This window comes from Heptranchias perlo, unplaced genomic scaffold (genome assembly GCF_035084215.1).
Source record: "Heptranchias perlo isolate sHepPer1 unplaced genomic scaffold, sHepPer1.hap1 HAP1_SCAFFOLD_580, whole genome shotgun sequence".
NCBI lineage: Eukaryota > Metazoa > Chordata > Chondrichthyes > Hexanchiformes > Hexanchidae > Heptranchias > Heptranchias perlo.
In genome coordinates, this window is record NW_027139602.1 from 102,501 (window position 1) to 121,541 (window position 19,041).

At 56.0% G+C, this 19,041-nt stretch overlaps 1 protein-coding gene across 1 annotated transcript in view; it reads right to left on the bottom strand.

Moving 5' to 3' along the window:
* Positions 1-19,041, bottom strand: part of LOC137316289 (rap1 GTPase-activating protein 1-like) — a 41,890-nt gene that overhangs the window by 3,590 nt on the left and 19,259 nt on the right. Inside the window, exons 4-6 of the mRNA XM_067980359.1 lie at positions 17,900-18,031; positions 13,457-13,576; positions 8,726-8,820 (exon numbers count right to left, since the gene is read on the bottom strand). Coding sequence (XP_067836460.1) covers positions 8,726-8,820; positions 13,457-13,576; positions 17,900-18,031 — 347 coding nt within the window. The remainder of the gene's footprint in view (positions 1-8,725; positions 8,821-13,456; positions 13,577-17,899; positions 18,032-19,041) is intronic.

Genomic DNA, 19,041 nt, shown 5'->3' on the forward strand with positions numbered 1-19,041 from the left:
CAGGCCCAGCCCTGGGACCGTCCTCCTCTTCTTCCACCTCTTGATACGTTCAGCCAAACCGTCGTCTCTCGCCCTGGAGTTCGAAATTCACGGGCACCGGATCTGCTCTGACACAGACCGCGAGCGGCCACGTTTCTGACCCCTGAGCCTGACAGAGTCAGCATCTCTGAGAGGGTTAATCCCCCTCCGATAGGGGAACGGGCCGCCCGGTGTCTGTAACCGGGAGGAGGTGGGCGAGAGGGTTAATCCCCCTCCGATAGGGGAACGGGCCGGTGTCTGTAACCGGGAGGAGGTGGGTGAGGGGGTTAATCCCCCTCCGATAGGGGAACGGGCCGGTGTCTGTAACCGGGAGGAGGTGGGCGAGAGGGTTAATCCCCCTCCGATAGGGGGAACGGGCCGGTGTCTGTAACCGGGAGGAGGTGGGCGAGGGGGTTAATCCCCCTCCGATAGGGGAACGGGCGGTGTCTGTAACCGGGAGGAGGTGGGCGAGGGGGTTAATCCCCCTCCGATAGGGGAACGGGCTGCCCGGTGTCTGTAACCGGGAGGAGGTGGGCGAGAGGGTTAATCCCCCTCCGATAGGGGAACGGGCCGGTGTCTGTAACCGGGAGGAGGTGGGTGAGAGGGTTAATCCCCCTCCGATAGGGGAACGGGCCGGTGTCTGTAACCGGGAGGAGGTGGGCGAGGGGGTTAATCCCCCTCCGATAGGGGAACGGGCCAGTGTCTGTAACCGGGAGGAGGTGGGTGAGAGGGTTAATCCCCCTCCGATAGGGGAACGGGCCGGTGTCTGTAACCGGGAGGAGGTGGGTGAGGGGGTTAATCCCCCTCCGAGAGGGGAACGGGCCAGTTGTCTGTAACCGGGAGGGAGGTGGGTGAAAGGGTTAATCCCCCTCCGAGAGGGGAACGGGCCGGTGTCTGTAACCGGGAGGAGGTGGGCGAGAGGGTTTAATCCCCCTCCGATAGGGGAACGGGCCAGTGTCTGTAACCGGGAGGAGGTGGGTGAGGAGGGTTAATCCCCCTCCGATAGGGGAACGGGCCGGTGTCTGTAACCGGGAGGAGGTGGGTGAGAGGGTTAATCCCCCTCCGATAGGGGAACGGGCCAGTGTCTGTAACCGGGAGGAGGTGGGCGAGGGGGTTAATCCCCCTCCGATAGGGAAACGGGCCGGTGTCTGTAACCGGGAGGAGGTGGGCGAGGGGGTTAATCCCCCTCCGATAGGGAAACGGGCCGGTGTCTGTAACCGGGAGGAGGTGGGTGAGGGGGTTAATCCCCCTCCGATAGGGAAACGGGCCGGTGTCTGTAACCGGGAGGAGGTGGGTGAGAGGGTAAATCCCCCTCCGATAGGGGAACGGGCCGCCCGGTGTCTGTAACCGGGAGGAGGTGGGTGAGAGGGTTAATCCCCCTCCGATAGGGGAACGGGCCGGTGTCTGTAACCGGGAGGAGGTGGGCGAGAGGGTTAATCCCCCTCCGATAGGGGAACGGGCCGGTGTCTGTAACCGGGAGGAGGTGGGTGAGAGGGTTAATCCCCCTCCGATAGGGGAACGGGCCGGTGTCTGTAACCGGGAGGAGGTGGGTGAGAGGGTTAATCCCCCTCCGATAGGGGAACGGGCCGGTGTCTGTAACCGGGAGGAGGTGGGCGAGGGGGTTAATCCCCCTCCGATAGGGGAACGGGCCGGTGTCTGTAACTGGGAGGAGGTGGGCGAGAGGGTTAATCCCCCTCCGATAGGGGAACGGGCCGGTGTCTGTAACTGGGAGGAGGGGGAAAACTCTCCAGTGGCTGGAGTCATACCGAGCACAAAGGAAGATGGTAGTGGTTGTTGGAGGCCAATCATCTCAGCCCCTGGACATTGCTGCAGGAGTTCCTCAGGGCAGTGTCCTAGGCCCAACTATCTTCAGCTGCTTCATCAATGACCTTCCCTCCATCATAAGGTCAGAAATGGGGATGCTCGCTGATGATTGCACAGTGTTCAGTTCCATTCGCAACCCCTCAGATAATGAAGCAGTCCGAGCCCGCATGCAGCAAGATCTGGACAACATCCAGGCTTGGGCTGATAAGTGGCAAGTAACATTCGCGCCAGACAAGTGCCAGGCAATGACCATCTCCAACAAGAGAGAGTCCAACCACCTCCCCTTGACATTCAACGGCATTACCATCGCCAAATCCCCCACCATCAACATCCTGGGGGTCACCATTGACCAGAAACTTAACTGGACCAGCCACATAAATACTGTGGCTACAAGAGCAGGTCAGAGGCTGGGTATTCTGCGGCGAGTGACTCACCTCCTGACTCCCCAAAGCCTTTCCACCATCAACAAGGCACAAGTCAGGAGTGCGATGGAATACTCTCCACTTGCCTGGATGAGTGCAGCTCCAACACCACCTGCATGTTCCCCTCCAAGTCACACACCATCCCGACTTGGAAATATATCGGCCGTTCCTTCATCGTCGGTGGGTCAAAATCCTGGAACTCCCTTCCTAACAGCACTGTGGGAGAACTGTCACCACACGGACTGCAGCGGTTCAAGAAGGCGGCTCACCACCACCTTCTCAAGGGGCAACTAGGGATGGGCAATAAATGCCGGCCTCGCCAGCGACGCCCACATCCCATGAACGAACAATAAATAAAACTGGGAGGAGGTGGGTGAGAGGGATAATCCCCTCCGTTTGGGATAGGCTGCTGGCTGAGATAGAACTACAGGACACAGAGGGGAGGGAATGGGCAGATCAGATAGAATTACTGTGCACAGAGGGAGGGAATGGAGAGATCAGATAGAATTACTGTACACAGAGGGGAGGGAATGGAGAGATCAGATAGAATTACTGTACACAGAGGGAGGGGAATGGAGAGATCAGATAGAATTACTGTACACAGAGGGGAGGGAATGGAGAGATCAGATAGAATTACTGTACACAGAGGGAGGGAATGGAGAGATCAGATAGAATTACTGTACACAGAGGGGAGGGGAATGGAGAGATCAGATAGAATTACTGTACACAGAGGGGAGGGAATGGAGAGATCAGATAGAATTACTGTACACAGAGGGAGGGAATGGAGAGATCAGATAGAATTACTGTACACAGAGGGAGGGAATGGACAGATCAGATAGAATTACTGTACACAGAGGGGGGAATGGAGAGATCAGATAGAATTACTGTACACAGAGGGGGGAATGGAGAGATCAGATAGAATTACTGTACACAGAGGGAGGGGAATGGAGAGATCAGATAGAATTACTGTACACAGAGGGAGGGGAATGGAGAGATCAGATAGAATTACTGTACACAGAGGGAGGGGAATGGAGAGATCAGATAGAATTACTGTACACAGAGGGAGGGGAATGGACAGATCAGATAGAATTACTGTACACAGAGGGAGGGAATGGAGAGATCAGATAGAATTACTGTACACAGAGGGAGGGAATGGACAGATCAGATAGAATTACTGTACACAGAGGGAGGGAATGGACAGATCAGATAGAATTACTGTACACAGAGGGAGGGAATGGACAGATCAGATAGAATTACTGTACACAGAGGGAGGGAATGGAGAGATCAGATAGAATTACTGTACACAGAGGGAGGGGAATGGAGAGATCAGATAGAATTACTGTACACAGAGGGAGGGGAATGGAGAGATCAGATAGAATTACTGTACACAGAGGGAGGGGAATGGACAGATCAGATAGAATTACTGTACACAGAGGGAGGGAATGGAGAGATCAGATAGAATTACTGTACACAGAGGGGAGGGAATGGAGAGATCAGATAGAATTACTGTACACAGAGGGAGGGGAATGGAGAGATCAGATAGAATTACTGTACACAGAGGGAGGGAATGGAGAGATCAGATAGAATTACTGTACACAGAGGGAGGGAATGGAGAGATCAGATAGAATTACTGTACACAGAGGGAGGGGAATGGAGAGATCAGATAGAATTACTGTACACAGAGGGGGGAATGGAGAGATCAGATAGAATTACTGTACACAGAGGGAGGGGAATGGAGAGATCAGATAGAATTACTGTACACAGAGGGAGGGGAATGGAGAGATCAGATAGAATTACTGTACACAGAGGGAGGGAATGGACAGATCAGATAGAATTACTGTACACAGAGGGAGGGAATGGAGAGATCAGATAGAATTACTGTACACAGAGGGGAGGGAATGGACAGATCAGATAGAATTACTGTACACAGAGGGAGGGGAATGGAGAGATCAGATAGAATTACTGTACACAGAGGGAGGGGAATGGAGAGATCAGATAGAATTACTGTACACAGAGGGAGGGGAATGGAGAGATCAGATAGAATTACTGTACACAGAGGGAGGGAATGGACAGATCAGATCGAATTACTGTACACAGAGGGGAGAGAATGGACAGATCAGATAGAATTACTGTACACAGAGGGGAGGGAATGGAGAGATCAGATAGAATTACTGTACACAGAGGGAGGGAATGGACAGATCAGATAGAATTACTGTACACAGAGGGGAGGGAATGGAGAGATCAGATAGAATTACTGTACACAGAGGGAGGGAATGGACAGATCAGATAGAATTACTGTACACAGAGGGGGGAATGGAGAGATCAGATAGAATTACTGTACACAGAGGGAGGGAATGGAGAGATCAGATAGAATTACTGTACACAGAGGGGAGGGAATGGACAGATCAGATAGAATTACTGTACACAGAGGGAGGGGAATGGAGAGATCAGATAGAATTACTGTACACAGAGGGAGGGGAATGGAGAGATCAGATAGAATTACTGTACACAGAGGGAGGGGAATGGAGAGATCAGATAGAATTACTGTACACAGAGGGAGGGGAATGGAGAGATCAGATAGAATTACTGTACACAGAGGGAGGGGAATGGAGAGATCAGATAGAATTACTGTACACAGAGGGGGGAATGGAGAGATCAGATAGAATTACTGTACACAGAGGGAGGGAATGGAGAGATCAGATAGAATTACTGTACACAGAGGGAGGGGAATGGACAGATCAGATAGAATTACTGTACACAGAGGGAGGGGAATGGACAGATCAGATAGAATTACTGTACACAGAGGGAGGGAATGGGCAGATCAGATAGAATTACTGTACACAGAGGGAGGGAATGGAGAGATCAGATAGAATTACTGTACACAGAGGGGAGGGGAATGGAGAGATCAGATAGAATTACTGTACACAGAGGGGAGGGGAATGGAGAGATCAGATAGAATTACTGTACACAGAGGGAGGGAATGGAGAGATCAGATAGAATTACTGTACACAGAGGGAGGGGAATGGAGAGATCAGATAGAATTACTGTACACAGAGGGAGGGGAATGGACAGATCAGATAGAATTACTGTACACAGAGGGAGGGAATGGAGAGATCAGATAGAATTACTGTACACAGAGGGAGGGGAATGGAGAGATCAGATAGAATTACTGTACACAGAGGGGAGGGAATGGACAGATCAGATAGAATTACTGTACACAGAGGGGGGAATGGAGAGATCAGATAGAATTACTGTACACAGAGGGAGGGAATGGAGAGATCAGATAGAATTACTGTACACAGAGGGAGGGAATGGAGAGATCAGATAGAATTACTGTACACAGAGGGAGGGAATGGAGAGATCAGATAGAATTACTGTACACAGAGGGAGGGGAATGGAGAGATCAGATAGAATTACTGTACACAGAGGGGAGGGAATGGAGAGATCAGATAGAATTACTGTACACAGAGGGAGGGAATGGAGAGATCAGATAGAATTACTGTACACAGAGGGGAGGGGAATGGAGAGATCAGATAGAATTACTGTACACAGAGGGAGGGAATGGAGAGATCAGATAGAATTACTGTACACAGAGGGGAGGGAATGGAAAGATCAGATAGAATTACTGTACACAGAGGGAGGGAATGGAGAGATCAGATAGAATTACTGTACACAGAGGGGAGGGAATGGAGAGATCAGATAGAATTACTGTACACAGAGGGAGGGAATGGAGAGATCAGATAGAATTACTGTACACAGAGGGAGGGAATGGAGAGATCAGATAGAATTACTGTACAGAGAGGGAGGGAATGGAGAGATCAGATAGAATTACTGTACACAGAGGGAGGGAATGGAGAGATCAGATAGAATTACTGTACACAGAGGGAGGGAATGGAGAGATCAGATAGAATTACTGTACACAGAGGGAGGGGAATGGAGAGATCAGATAGAATTACTGTACACAGAGGGGGGAATGGAGAGATCAGATAGAATTACTGTACACAGAGGGAGAGGAATGGAGAGATCAGATAGAATTACTGTACACAGAGGGGGGAATGGAGAGATCAGATAGAATTACTGTACACAGAGGGGAGGGAATGGAGAGATCAGATAGAATTACTGTACACAGAGGGAGGGGAATGGAGAGATCAGATAGAATTACTGTACACAGAGGGAGGGGAATGGAGAGATCAGATAGAATTACTGTACACAGAGGGGAGGGAATGGAGAGATCAGATAGAATTACTGTACACAGAGGGGAGGGAATGGAGAGATCAGATAGAATTACTGTACACAGAGGGAGGGAATGGAGAGATCAGATAGAATTACTGTACACAGAGGGGAGGGAATGGAGAGATCAGATAGAATTACTGTACACAGAGGGGAGGGAATGGACAGATCAGATAGAATTACTGTACACAGAGGGAGGGAATGGAGAGATCAGATAGAATTACTGTACACAGAGGGGAGGGAATGGAGAGATCAGATAGAATTACTGTACACAGAGGGGAGGGGAATGGAGAGATCAGATAGAATTACTGTACACAGAGGGGAGGGGAATGGAGAGATCAGATAGAATTACTGTACACAGAGGGAGGGAATGGAGAGATCAGATAGAATTACTGTACACAGAGGGGGGAATGGAGAGATCAGATAGAATTACTGTACACAGAGGGGGGAATGGAGAGATCAGATAGAATTACTGTACACAGAGGGAGGGGAATGGAGAGATCAGATAGAATTACTGTACACAGAGGGAGGGAATGGAGAGATCAGATAGAATTACTGTACACAGAGGGGAGGGGAATGGAGAGATCAGATAGAATTACTGTACACAGAGGGAGGGAATGGAGAGATCAGATAGAATTACTGTACACAGAGGGGAGGGAATGGAGAGATCAGATAGAATTACTGTACACAGAGGGGAGGGAATGGACAGATCAGATAGAATTACTGTACACAGAGGGAGGGAATGGAGAGATCAGATAGAATTACTGTACACAGAGGGAGGGGAATGGAGAGATCAGATAGAATTACTGTACACAGAGGGAGGGGAATGGAGAGATCAGATAGAATTACTGTACACAGAGGGAGGGAATGGAGAGATCAGATAGAATTACTGTACACAGAGGGGAGGGGAATGGAGAGATCAGATAGAATTACTGTACACAGAGGGAGGGGAATGGAGAGATCAGATAGAATTACTGTACACAGAGGGGGGAATGGAGAGATCAGATAGAATTACTGTACACAGAGGGGGGAATGGAGAGATCAGATAGAATTACTGTACACAGAGGGAGGGGAATGGAGAGATCAGATAGAATTACTGTACACAGAGGGAGGGAATGGAGAGATCAGATAGAATTACTGTACACAGAGGGGAGGGGAATGGAGAGATCAGATAGAATTACTGTACACAGAGGGAGGGAATGGAGAGATCAGATAGAATTACTGTACACAGAGGGGAGGGGAATGGAGAGATCAGATAGAATTACTGTACACAGAGGGGGGGAATGGAGAGATCAGATAGAATTACTGTACACAGAGGGAGGGAATGGAGAGATCAGATAGAATTACTGTACACAGAGGGGAGGGGAATGGAGAGATCAGATAGAATTACTGTACACAGAGGGAGGGGAATGGAGAGATCAGATAGAATTACTGTACACAGAGGGGGGGAATGGAGAGATCAGATGGAATTACTGTACACAGAGGGGAGGGGATGGAGAGATCAGATAGAATTACTGTACACAGAGGGGAGGGAATGGAGAGATCAGATAGAATTACTGTACACAGAGGGGAGGGAATGGAGAGATCGGATAGAATTACTGTACACAGAGGGAGGGGAATGGACAGATCAGATAGAATTACTGTACACAGAGGGAGGGGAATGGAGAGATCAGATAGAATTACTGTACACAGAGGGGAGGGAATGGAGAGATCAGATAGAATTACTGTACACAGAGGGGGGAATGGAGAGATCAGATAGAATTACTGTACACAGAGGGAGGGAATGGAGAGATCAGATAGAATTACTGTACACAGAGGGAGGGAATGGAGAGATCAGATAGAATTACTGTACACAGAGGGAGGGAATGGAGAGATCAGATAGAATTACTGTACACAGAGGGAGGGAATGGAGAGATCAGATAGAATTACTGTACACAGAGGGAGGAATGGAGAGATCAGATAGAATTACTGTACACAGAGGGGAGGGGAATGGAGAGATCAGATAGAATTACTGTACACAGAGGGAGGGGAATGGAGAGATCAGATAGAATTACTGTACACAGAGGGAGGGGAATGGACAGATCTGCAGACACCTGTTTCCTTCTGAATGAGGGGCAGCCGCGGCCGGGGTTTGCGTCGGGGGGAGAGACCAGACTCTGGTTGCTCGTCGGGTCTGTCTGTTTGACCAACTCTCTGACACTGACTGTGATTCCCTCCCCGGCCCCGTTTACCCTTTCTCCTGAACTTCCTCGATGTTCTCAGAGGCTGCTCCGCGAAACTGGCTCCCCCGGATCTTGGTTGGACTCCTCCCGTTGACTCCCGAACCCTGAGAGGAGAACGAAGAAAACTCAGACCCCCATCAGAGAGAGAGAGGAGTCTCCTCACCCAGACCCCCATCAGAGAGAGAGAGGAGTCTCCTCACTCAGACCCCCATCAGAGAGAGAGAGGAGTCTCCTCACTCAGACCCCCATCAGAGAGAGAGAGGAGTCTCCTCACCCAGACCCCCATCAGAGAGAGAGAGGAGTCTCCTCACTCAGACCCCCATCAGAGAGAGAGAGGAGTCTCCTCACCCAGACCCCCATCAGAGAGAGAGAGGAGTCTCCTCACCCAGACCCCCATCAGAAAGAGAGAGGAGTCTCCTCACCCAGACCCCCATCAGTGAGAGAGAGGAGTCTCCTCACCCAGACCCCCATCAGAGAGAGAGAGGAGTCTCCTCACCCAGACCCCCATCAGAGAGAGAGAGGAGTCTCCTCACCCAGACCCCCATCAGAGAGAGAGAGGAGTCTCCTCACCCAGACCCCCATCAGAGAGAGAGAGGAGTATCCTCACCCAGACCCCCATCAGAGAGAGAGGAGTCTCCTCACCCAGACCCCCATCAGAGAGAGAGGAGTCTCCTCACCCAGACCCCCATCAGAGAGAGAGAGGAGTCTCCTCACCCAGACCCCCATCAGAGAGAGAGAGGAGTCTCCTCACCCAGACCCCCATCAGAGAGAGAGAGGAGTCTCCTCACCCAGACCCCCATCAGAGACAGAGAGGAGTCTCCTCACCCAGACCACCATCAGAGAGAGAGGAGTCTCCTCACCCAGACCCCCATCAGAGAGAGAGGAGTCTCCTCACCCAGACCCCCATCAGAGAGAGAGGAGTCTCCTCACCCAGACCCCCATCAGAGAGAGAGGAGTCTCCTCACCAGACCCCCATCAGAGAGAGAGAGGAGTCTCATCACTCAGACCACCATCAGAGAGAGAGGAGTCTCCTCACCCAGACCCCCATCAGAGAGAGAGAGGAGTTTCCTCACCCAGACCCCCATCAGAGGGAGAGGAGTCTCCTCACCCAGACCCCCATCAGAGAGAGAGAGGAGTCTCCTCACCCAGACCCCCATCAGAGAGAGAGGAGTCTCCTCACCCAGACTCCCATCAGAGAGAGAGGAGTCTCCTCACCAAGACCCCCATCAGAGAGAGAGGAGTCTCCTCACTCAGACCCCCATCAGAGAGAGAGAGGAGTCTCCTCATCCAGACCCCCATCAGAGAGAGAGGAGTCTCCTCACCCAGACCCCCATCAGAGAGAGAGGAGTCTCCTCACCCAGACCCCCATCAGAGAGAGAGGGGTCTCTTCACCCAGACCCCCATCAGAGAGAGAGGAGTCTCCTCACCCAGACCCCCATCAGAGAGAGAGGAGTCTCCTCACCCAGACCCCCATCAGAGAGAGAGGAGTCTCCTCAACCAGACCCCCATCACAGAGAGAGGAGTCTCCTCACCCAGAACCACATTAGAGAGAGGAGTCTCCTCAACCAGACCCCCATCAGAGAGAGAGAGGAGTCTCCTCACCCGGACCCCCATCAGAGAGAGAGAGGAGTCTCCTCACCCAGACCCCCAGCAGAGAGAGAGAGGAGTCTCCTCACCCAGACCCCCATCAGAGAGAGAGAGGAGTCTCCTCACCCAGACCCCCATCAGAGAGAGCGGAGTCTCCTCACCCAGACCCCCATCAGAGAGAGAGGAGTCTCCTCACCCAGACCCCCATCAGAGAGAGAGGGGTCTCATCACCCAGACCCCCATCAGAGAGAGAGAGGAGTCTCCTCACCCAGACCCCCATCAGAGAGAGAGAGGAGTCTCCTCACACAGACCTCCATCAGAGAGAGAGGAGTCTCCTCACCCAGACCCCCATCAGAGAGAGAGAGGAGTCTCCTCACCCAGACCCCCATCAGAGAGAGAGGAGTCTCCTCACCCAGACCCCCATCAGAGAGAGAGGAGTCTCCTCACCCAGACCCCCATCAGAGAGAGAGGAGTCTCCTCACCCAGACCCCCATTAGAGAGAGAGGAGTCTCCTCACCCAGACCCCCATCAGAGAGAGAGAGGAGTCTCCTCACCCAGACCCCCATCAGAGAGAGAGGAGTCTCCTCACCCAGACCCCCATCAGAGAGAGAGAGGAGTCTCCTCACCCAGACCCCCATCAGGGAGAGAGGAGTCTCCTCACCCAGACCCCCATCAGAGAGAGAGAGGAGTCTCCTCACCCAGACCCCCAGCAGAGAGAGAGAGGAGTCTCCTCACCCAGACCCCCATCAGAGAGAGAGAGGAGTCTCCTCACCCAGACCCCCATCAGAGAGAGCGGAGTCTCCTCACCCAGACCCCCATCAGAGAGAGAGGAGTCTCCTCACCCAGACCCCCATCAGAGAGAGAGGGGTCTCATCACCCAGACCCCCATCAGAGAGAGAGAGGAGTCTCCTCACCCAGACCCCCATCAGAGAGAGAGAGGAGTCTCCTCACACAGACCTCCATCAGAGAGAGAGGAGTCTCCTCACCCAGACCCCCATCAGAGAGAGAGAGGAGTCTCCTCACCCAGACCCCCATCAGAGAGAGAGGAGTCTCCTCACCCAGACCCCCATCAGAGAGAGAGGAGTCTCCTCACCCAGACCCCCATCAGAGAGAGAGGAGTCTCCTCACCCAGACCCCCATCAGAGAGAGAGGAGTCTCCTCACCCAGACCCCCATCAGAGAGAGAGAGGTGTCTCCTCACCCAGACCCCCATCAGAGAGAGAGGAGTCTCCTCACCCAGACCCCCATCAGAGAGAGAGAGGAGTCTCCTCACCCAGACCCCCATCAGGGAGAGAGGAGTCTCCTCACCCAGACCCCCATCAGAGAGAGAGGAGTCTCCTCACCCAGACCCCCATCAGGGAGAGAGGAGTCTCCTCACCCAGACCCCCATCAGAGAGAGAGGAGTCTCCTCACCCAGACCCCCATCAGGGAGAGAGGAGTCTCCTCACCCAGACCCCCATCAGAGAGAGAGAGGAGTCTCCTCACCCAGACCCCCATCAGAGAGAGAGAGGAGTCTCCTCACCCAGACCCCCATCAGAGAGAGAGGAGTCTCCTCACCCAGACCCCCATCAGAGAGAGAGAGGAGTCTCCTCACCCAGACCCCCATCAGAGAGAGACGAGTCTCCTCACCCAGACCCCCATCAGAGAGAGAGAGGAGTCTCCTCCCCCAGACCCCCATCAGAGAGAGAGAGGAGTCTCCTCACCCAGACCCCCATCAGAGAGAGAGAGGAGTCTCCTCACCCAGACCCCCATCAGAGAGAGAGAGGAGTCTCCTCACCCAGACCCCCATCAGAGAGAGAGGAGTCTCCTCACCCAGACCCCAATCAGAGAGAGAGGAGTCTCCTCACCCAGACCCCCATCAGAGAGAGAGAGGAGTCTCCTCACCCAGACCCCCATCAGAGAGAGAGAGGAGTCTCCTCACCCAGACCCCCATCAGAGAGAGAGAGGAGTCTCCTCACCCAGACCCCCATCAGAGAGAGAGAGGAGTCTCCTCACCCAGACCCCCATCAGAGAGAGAGAGGAGTCTCCTCACCCAGACCCCCATCAGAGAGAGAGAGGAGTCTCCTCACCCAGACCCCCATCAGAGAGAGAGAGGAGTCTCCTCACCCAGACCCCCATCAGAGAGAGAGGAGTCTCCTCACCCAGACCCCCATCAGAGAGAGAGGAGTCTCCTCACCCAGACCCCCATCAGAGAGGGAGAGGAGTCTCCTCACACAGACCCCCATCAGAGAGAGAGGAGTCTCCTCACCCAGACCCCATCAGAGAGAGAGAGGAGTCTCCTCACCCAGACCCCCATCAGAGAGAGAGAGGAGTCTCCTCACCCAGACCCCCATCAGAGAGAGAGGGGTCTCCTCACCCAGACCCCCATCAGAGAGAGAGGAGTCTCCTCACCCAGACCCCCATCAGAGAGAGAGAGGAGTCTCCTCACCCAGACCCCCATCAGAGAGAGAGAGGAGTCTCCTCACCCAGACCCCCATCAGAGAGAGAGGAGTCTCCTCACCCAGACCCCCATCAGAGAGAGAGGTGTCTCCTCACCCAGACCCCCATCAGAGAGAGAGAGGAGTCTCCTCACCCAGACCCCCATCAGAGGGAGAGGAGTCTCCTCACCCAGACCCCCATCAGAGAGAGAGGAGTCTCCTCACCCAGACCCCCATCAGAGAGAGAGAGGAGTCTCCTCACCCAGACCCCCATCAGAGAGAGAGGAGTCTCCTCACCCAGACCCCCATCAGAGAGAGAGAGGAGTCTCCTCACCCAGACCCCCATCAGAGAGAGAGGAGTCTCTTCACCCAGACCCCCATCAGAGAGAGAGGAGTCTCATCACTCAGACCACCATCAGAGAGAGAGAGGAGTCTCCTCACCCAGACCCCCATCAGAGAGAGAGAGGAGACTCCTCACCCAGACCCCCATCAGAGAGAGAGAGGAGTCTCCTCACCCAGACCCCCATCAGAGAGAGAGAGGAGTCTCCTCACCCATTTAATCTCCCCCCACAGCCCATGGACACTCTCCCCTAACACCGAACCCCTGACCGCCATGTATCTCCAGGTTTCAGTCGATCCCCTGTCACATCCCCCGGACCCCCCTCCTCCCCCCGGGTCGCGGCTTTGGGCGGGTCTGGAACAGGGAGACTGGTGACAGGAGACGGGACGTCCCTTACATTGCCTGCTGACTTCTGGCCGTCCGTTGCGTGCTGGCAGCGGCTGTTCCCGCTCTGGGGGCTCCTTTTGGCCGATGTTCCCACGGTGTCGAAGGACTGGCTGCGGCCTCGGATTGCACGCTGGCGGACAAGGGCGGAGGTGCGTTCAGAGGGCAGGTCGATCAGCTCAGCTCGACACAGGCCCCACAGCAAGAAGCAAGAACGACAAACACAGCAACAAACAAAGACAACAAATAAAACGGGGACGACAACATGAGGACAAATGACCACAAGGTGGGTCAAACAGGGAGGTTTTAAGGGGCGTCTCAAAGGAGCAGAGAGAGAGGCGGAGAGGTTTCGGGAGGGAATTCCAGAGCTCAGGGCACGGCCGCCAATGGTGGAGCAATGGGAATCGGGGATGGGCAAGAGGCCAGAATTGGAGGAGGGCAGAGATCTCGGAGGGTCGTAGGGGGCTGGAGGAGGTTACAGAGATAGGGAGGGGGGCGAAGGCCATGGAGGGATTTGAAGAGGAGGATGAGATTTGAAGAGGGCTGGAGGAGGTTACAGAGATAGGGAGGGAGGGGGGGCGAGGGCCATGGAGGGATTTGAAGAGGAGGATGAGAATTGTAGGGGGCTGGAGGAGGTTACAGAGATAGGGAGGGAGGGGGTCGAGGGCCATGGAGGGATTTGAACAGGAGGATGAGAATTGTAGGGGGCTGGAGGAGGTTACAGAGATCGGGAGGGGGGGCGAGGGGCCATGGAGGGATTTGAAGAGGAGGATGAGAATTGTAGGGGCTGGAGGAGGTTACAGAGATAGGGAGGGGGGCAAGGGCCATGGAGGGATTTGAACAGGAGGATGAGAATTGTAGGGGGCTGGAGGAGGTTACAGAGATCGGGAGGGGGGGCGAGGGGCCATGGAGGGATTTGAAGAGGAGGATGAGAATTGTAGGGGCTGGAGGAGGTTACAGAGATAGGGAGGGAGGGCCGAGGGCCATGGAGGGATTTGAAGAGGAGGATGAGAATTGTAGGGGCTGGAGGAGGTTACAGAGATAGGGAGGGGGGGCGAGGGGCCATGGAGGGATTTGAAGAGGAGGATGAGAATTGTAGGGGCTGGAGGAGGTTACAGAGATAGGGAGGGAGGGCCGAGGGCCATGGAGGGATTTGAAGAGGAGGATGAGAATTGTAGGGGCTGGAGGAGGTTACAGAGATAGGGAGGGGGGCGAGGGCCATGGAGGGATTTGAAGAGGAGGATGAGAATTGTCGGGGCTGGAGGAGGTTACAGAGATAGGGAGGGAGGGGCGAGGGGCCATGGAGGGATTTGAAGAGGAGGATGAGAATTGTAGGGGGCTGGAGGAGGTTACAGAGATAGGGAGGGGGGTGAGGGCCATGGAGGGATTTGAAGAGGAGGATGAGAATTGTAGGGGCTGGAGGAGGTTACAGAGATAGGGAGGGAGGGGCGAGGGTCATGGAGGGATTTGAAGAGGAGGATGAGGATCTAAAAATTAAGGTGTTGTCAGACAGGGGACTAATTTAGTTCATCAAACACAAGGGTGATGGGTCAATGGGACTTCATGTGAGTTAGGAAGGGGGGACAGCAGGATTTTTGGATTAAACATTCGTCCACCTGAGAGGGGCCTCGGTTCAGCATCTCAACCGTAGGACGGCCCCTCCGACAGTGCGGCGCTCCCTCAGTACTGACCCTCCGACAGTGCGGCCCTCCCTCAGTACTGACCCTCCGACAGTGCAGCGCTCCCTCAGTACTGACCCTCCGACAGTGCAGCGCTCCCTCAGTACTGACCCTCCGACAGTGCGGCGCTCCCTCAGTACTGACCCTCCGACAGTGCGGCCCTCCCTCAGTACCGACCCTCCGACAGTGCGGCGCTCCCTCAGTACTGACCCTCCGACAGTGCGGCGCTCCCTCAGTACTGACCCTCCGACAGTGCGGCCCTCCCTCAGTACTGACCCTCCGACAGTGCGGCGCTCCCTCAGTACTGACCCTCCGACAGTGCGGCCCTCCCTCAGTACTGACCCTCCGACAGTGCGGCCCTCCCTCAGTACTGACCCTCCGACAGTGCGGCGCTCCCTCAGTACTGACCCTCCGACAGTGCGGCCCTCCCTCAGTACTGACCCTCCGACAGTGCGGCCCTCCCTCAGTACTGACCCTCCGACAGTGCGGCCCTCCCTCAGTACTGACCCTCCGACAGTGCGGCGCTCCCTCAGTAATGACCCTCCGACAGTGCAGCCCTCCCTCAGTACTGACCCTCCGACAGTGCAGCGCTCCCTCAGTACTGACCCTCCGACAGTGCGGCGCTCCCTCAGTACTGACCCTCCGACAGTGCGGCCCTCCCTCAGTACTGACCCTCCGACAGTGCGGCGCTCCCTCAGTACTGACCCTCCGACAGTGTGGCGCTCCCTCGGGACTGACCCTCCGACAGTGCGGCGCTCCCTCAGTACTGACCCTCCGACAGTGCGGCGCTCCCTCAGTACTGACCCTCCGACAGTGCGGCCCTCCCTCAGTACTGACCCTCCGACAGTGCGGCCCTCCCTCAGTACTGACCCTCCGACAGTGCAGCACTCCCTCAGTACTGACCCTCCGACAGTGCGGCGCTCCCTCAGGACTGACCCTCCGACAGTGCGGCGCTCCCTCAGTACTGACCCTCCGACAGTGCGGCCCTCCCTCAGTACTGACCCTCCGACAGTGCGGCCCTCCCTCAGTGCTGACCCTCCGACAGTGCGGCGCTCCCTCAGTACCGACCCTCCGACAGTGCGGCCCTCCCTCAGTACTGACCCTCCGACAGTGCGGCGCTCCCTCAGTACTGACCCTCCGACAGTGCAGCGCTCCCTCAGTACTGACCCTCCGACAGTGCGGCCCTCCCTCAGTACTGACCCTCCGACAGTGCGGCCCTCCCTCAGTACTGACCCTCCGACAGTGCGGTGCTCCCTCAGTACCGACCCTCCGACAGTGCGGCCCTCCCTCAGTACCGACCCTCCGACAGTGCGGCGCTCCCTCAGTACTGGCCCTCCGACAGTGCGGTGCTCCCTCAGTACCGACCCTCCGACAGTGCGGCCCTCCCTCAGTACCGACCCTCCGACAGTGCGGCGCTCCCTCAGTACCGACCCTCCGACAGTGCGGCCCTCCCTCAGTACTGACCCTCCGACAGTGCGGCGCTCCCTCAGTACTGACCCTCCGACAGTGCGGGGCTCCCTCAGTACTGACCCTCCGACAGTGCGGCCCTCCCTCAGTACTGACCCTCCGACAGTGCGGCCCTCCCTCAGTACTGACCCTCCGACAGTGCGGCGCTCCCTCAGTACTGACCCTCCGACAGTGCGGCGCTCCCTCAGTACTGACCCTCCGACAGTGCGGCTCTCCCTCAGTACTGACCCTCCGACAGTGCGGCTCTCCCTCAGTACTGACCCTCCGACAGTGCGGCTCTCCCTCAGTACTGACCCTCCGACAGTGCGGGGCTCCCTCAGTACTGACCCTCCGACAGTGCGTCCCTCCCTCAGTACTGACCCTCCGACAGTGCGGCGCTCCCTCAGTACCGACCCTCCGACAGTGCGGGGCTCCCTCAGTACTGACCCTCCGACAGTGCGTCCCTCCCTCAGTACCGACCCTCCGACAGTGCGGCGCTCCCTCAGTACTGACCCTCCGACAGTGCGGCGCTCCCTCAGTACTGACCCTCCGACAGTGCGGCGCTCCCTCAGTACTGACCCTCCGACAGTGCGGCGCTCCCTCAGTACCGACCCTCCGACAGTGCGGCCCTCCCTCAGTACCGACCCTCCGACAGTGCGGCGCTCCCTCAGTACCGACCCTCCGACAGTGCGGCCCTCCCTCAGTACTGACCCTCCGACAGTGCGGCGCTCCCTCAGTACTGACCCTCCGACAGTGCGGCGCTCCCTCAGTACTGACCCTCCGACAGTGCGGGGCTCCCTCAGTACTGACCCTCCGACAGTGCGGAGCTCCCTCAGTACTGACCCTCCGACAGTGCGGAGCTCCCTCAGTACCGACCCTCCGACAGTGCGGCACTCACTCAGTACTGACCCTCCGACAGTGCGGCGCTCCCTCAGTACTGACCCTCCAACAGTGCGGCCCTCCCTCAGTATTGACCCTCCGACAGTGCGGCACTCACTCAGTCCCGACCCTCCGACAGTGCGGCGCTCCCTCAGTACTGACCCTCCGACAGTGCGGCGCTCCCTCAGTACTGACCCTCCGACAGTGCGGCCCTCCCTCAGTACCGACCCTCCGACAGTGCGGCCCTCCCTCAGTACTCTGTAAACACACTGGTGTGGGACACATCCTCATCCCTCTCCCTGATCAATAGGATCGGGGGGTGGGAGATGCCAGGGAGAGTGAGGGAGGCGAGGAGGGTGGGGACTTTAATGGAACTTCGAAATGGGGAAGATGCTCGGGTTGGGATTGAGGGGAGAGATGAAGAGATGTTCCCTTTCCCCCAGCTCGCTCACCTTGAAGTTCTCGAAGAAACCTCGTCCCCCCTCATCCATCCTGTCACCGTCACTCGCCAGTCCCATCATGCGTTGGCTCCGCACCACGAGCTCCTCGTACAGGCTGCCCAAGAGGGCGGTCCTCGTCCTCTCCTGGGACATGAGGGGGAAACAGGGGCAGATCCCTGTTAACAAGGGGGCCAGGGAGGCATCGGGAAACAGGGGGAGAGACCCTGTTAACTAGGGCGGTGGGGGAGAGGGATGGGGAAACAGGGGGAGAGACCCCGTTAACTACGGGGGTCAGTGAGTGGGATGGGGAAACAGGGGGAGAGACCCTGTTAACTAGGGCGGTGGGGGAGAGGGATGGGGAAACAGGGGGAGAGACCCCGTTAACAAGGGGGCCAGGGAGGCATAGGGAAACAGGGGGAGAGACCCCGTTAACTAGGGGGGGTCAGTGAGAGGGATGGGGAAACAGGGGGAGAGACCCTGTTAACTAGGGCGGTGGGGGAGAGGGATGGGGAAACAGGGGGAGAGACCCCGTTAACTAGGGCGGTGGGGGAGAGGGATGGGGAAACAGGGGGAGAGACCCCGTTAACTGGGGCGGTGGGGGAGAGGGATGGGGAAACAGGGGGAGAGACCCCGTTAACTAGGGCGGTGGGGGAGAGGGATGGGGAAACAGGGGGAGAGACCCTGTTAACTGGGGGGGGGTCAGGGAGAGGGATGGAGAAACAGGGGGAGAGACCCTGTTAACTGGGGGGGTGGGGGAGAGGGATGGGGAAACAGGGGGAGAGACCCTGTTAACTGGGGGGGTCAGGGAGAGGGATGGGGAAACAGGGGGAGAGACCCTGTTAACTGGGGGGGTGGGGGAGAGGGATGGGGAAACAGGGGGAGAGACCCTGTTAACTGGGGGGGTCAGGGAGAGGGATGGGGAAACAGGGGGAGAGACCCTGTCAACTGGGGGGGGGTCAGGGAGAGGGATAGGGAAACAGGGGGAGAGACCCCGTTAACTAGGGGGGGGTCAGGGAGAGGGATGGGGAAACAGGGGGAGAGACCCCGTTAACTGGGGGGGGGGTCAGGGAGAGGGATGGGGAAACAGGGGGAGAGACCCTGTTAACTAGGGGGGGTGGGGGAGAGGGATGGGGAAACAGGGGGAGAGACCCTGT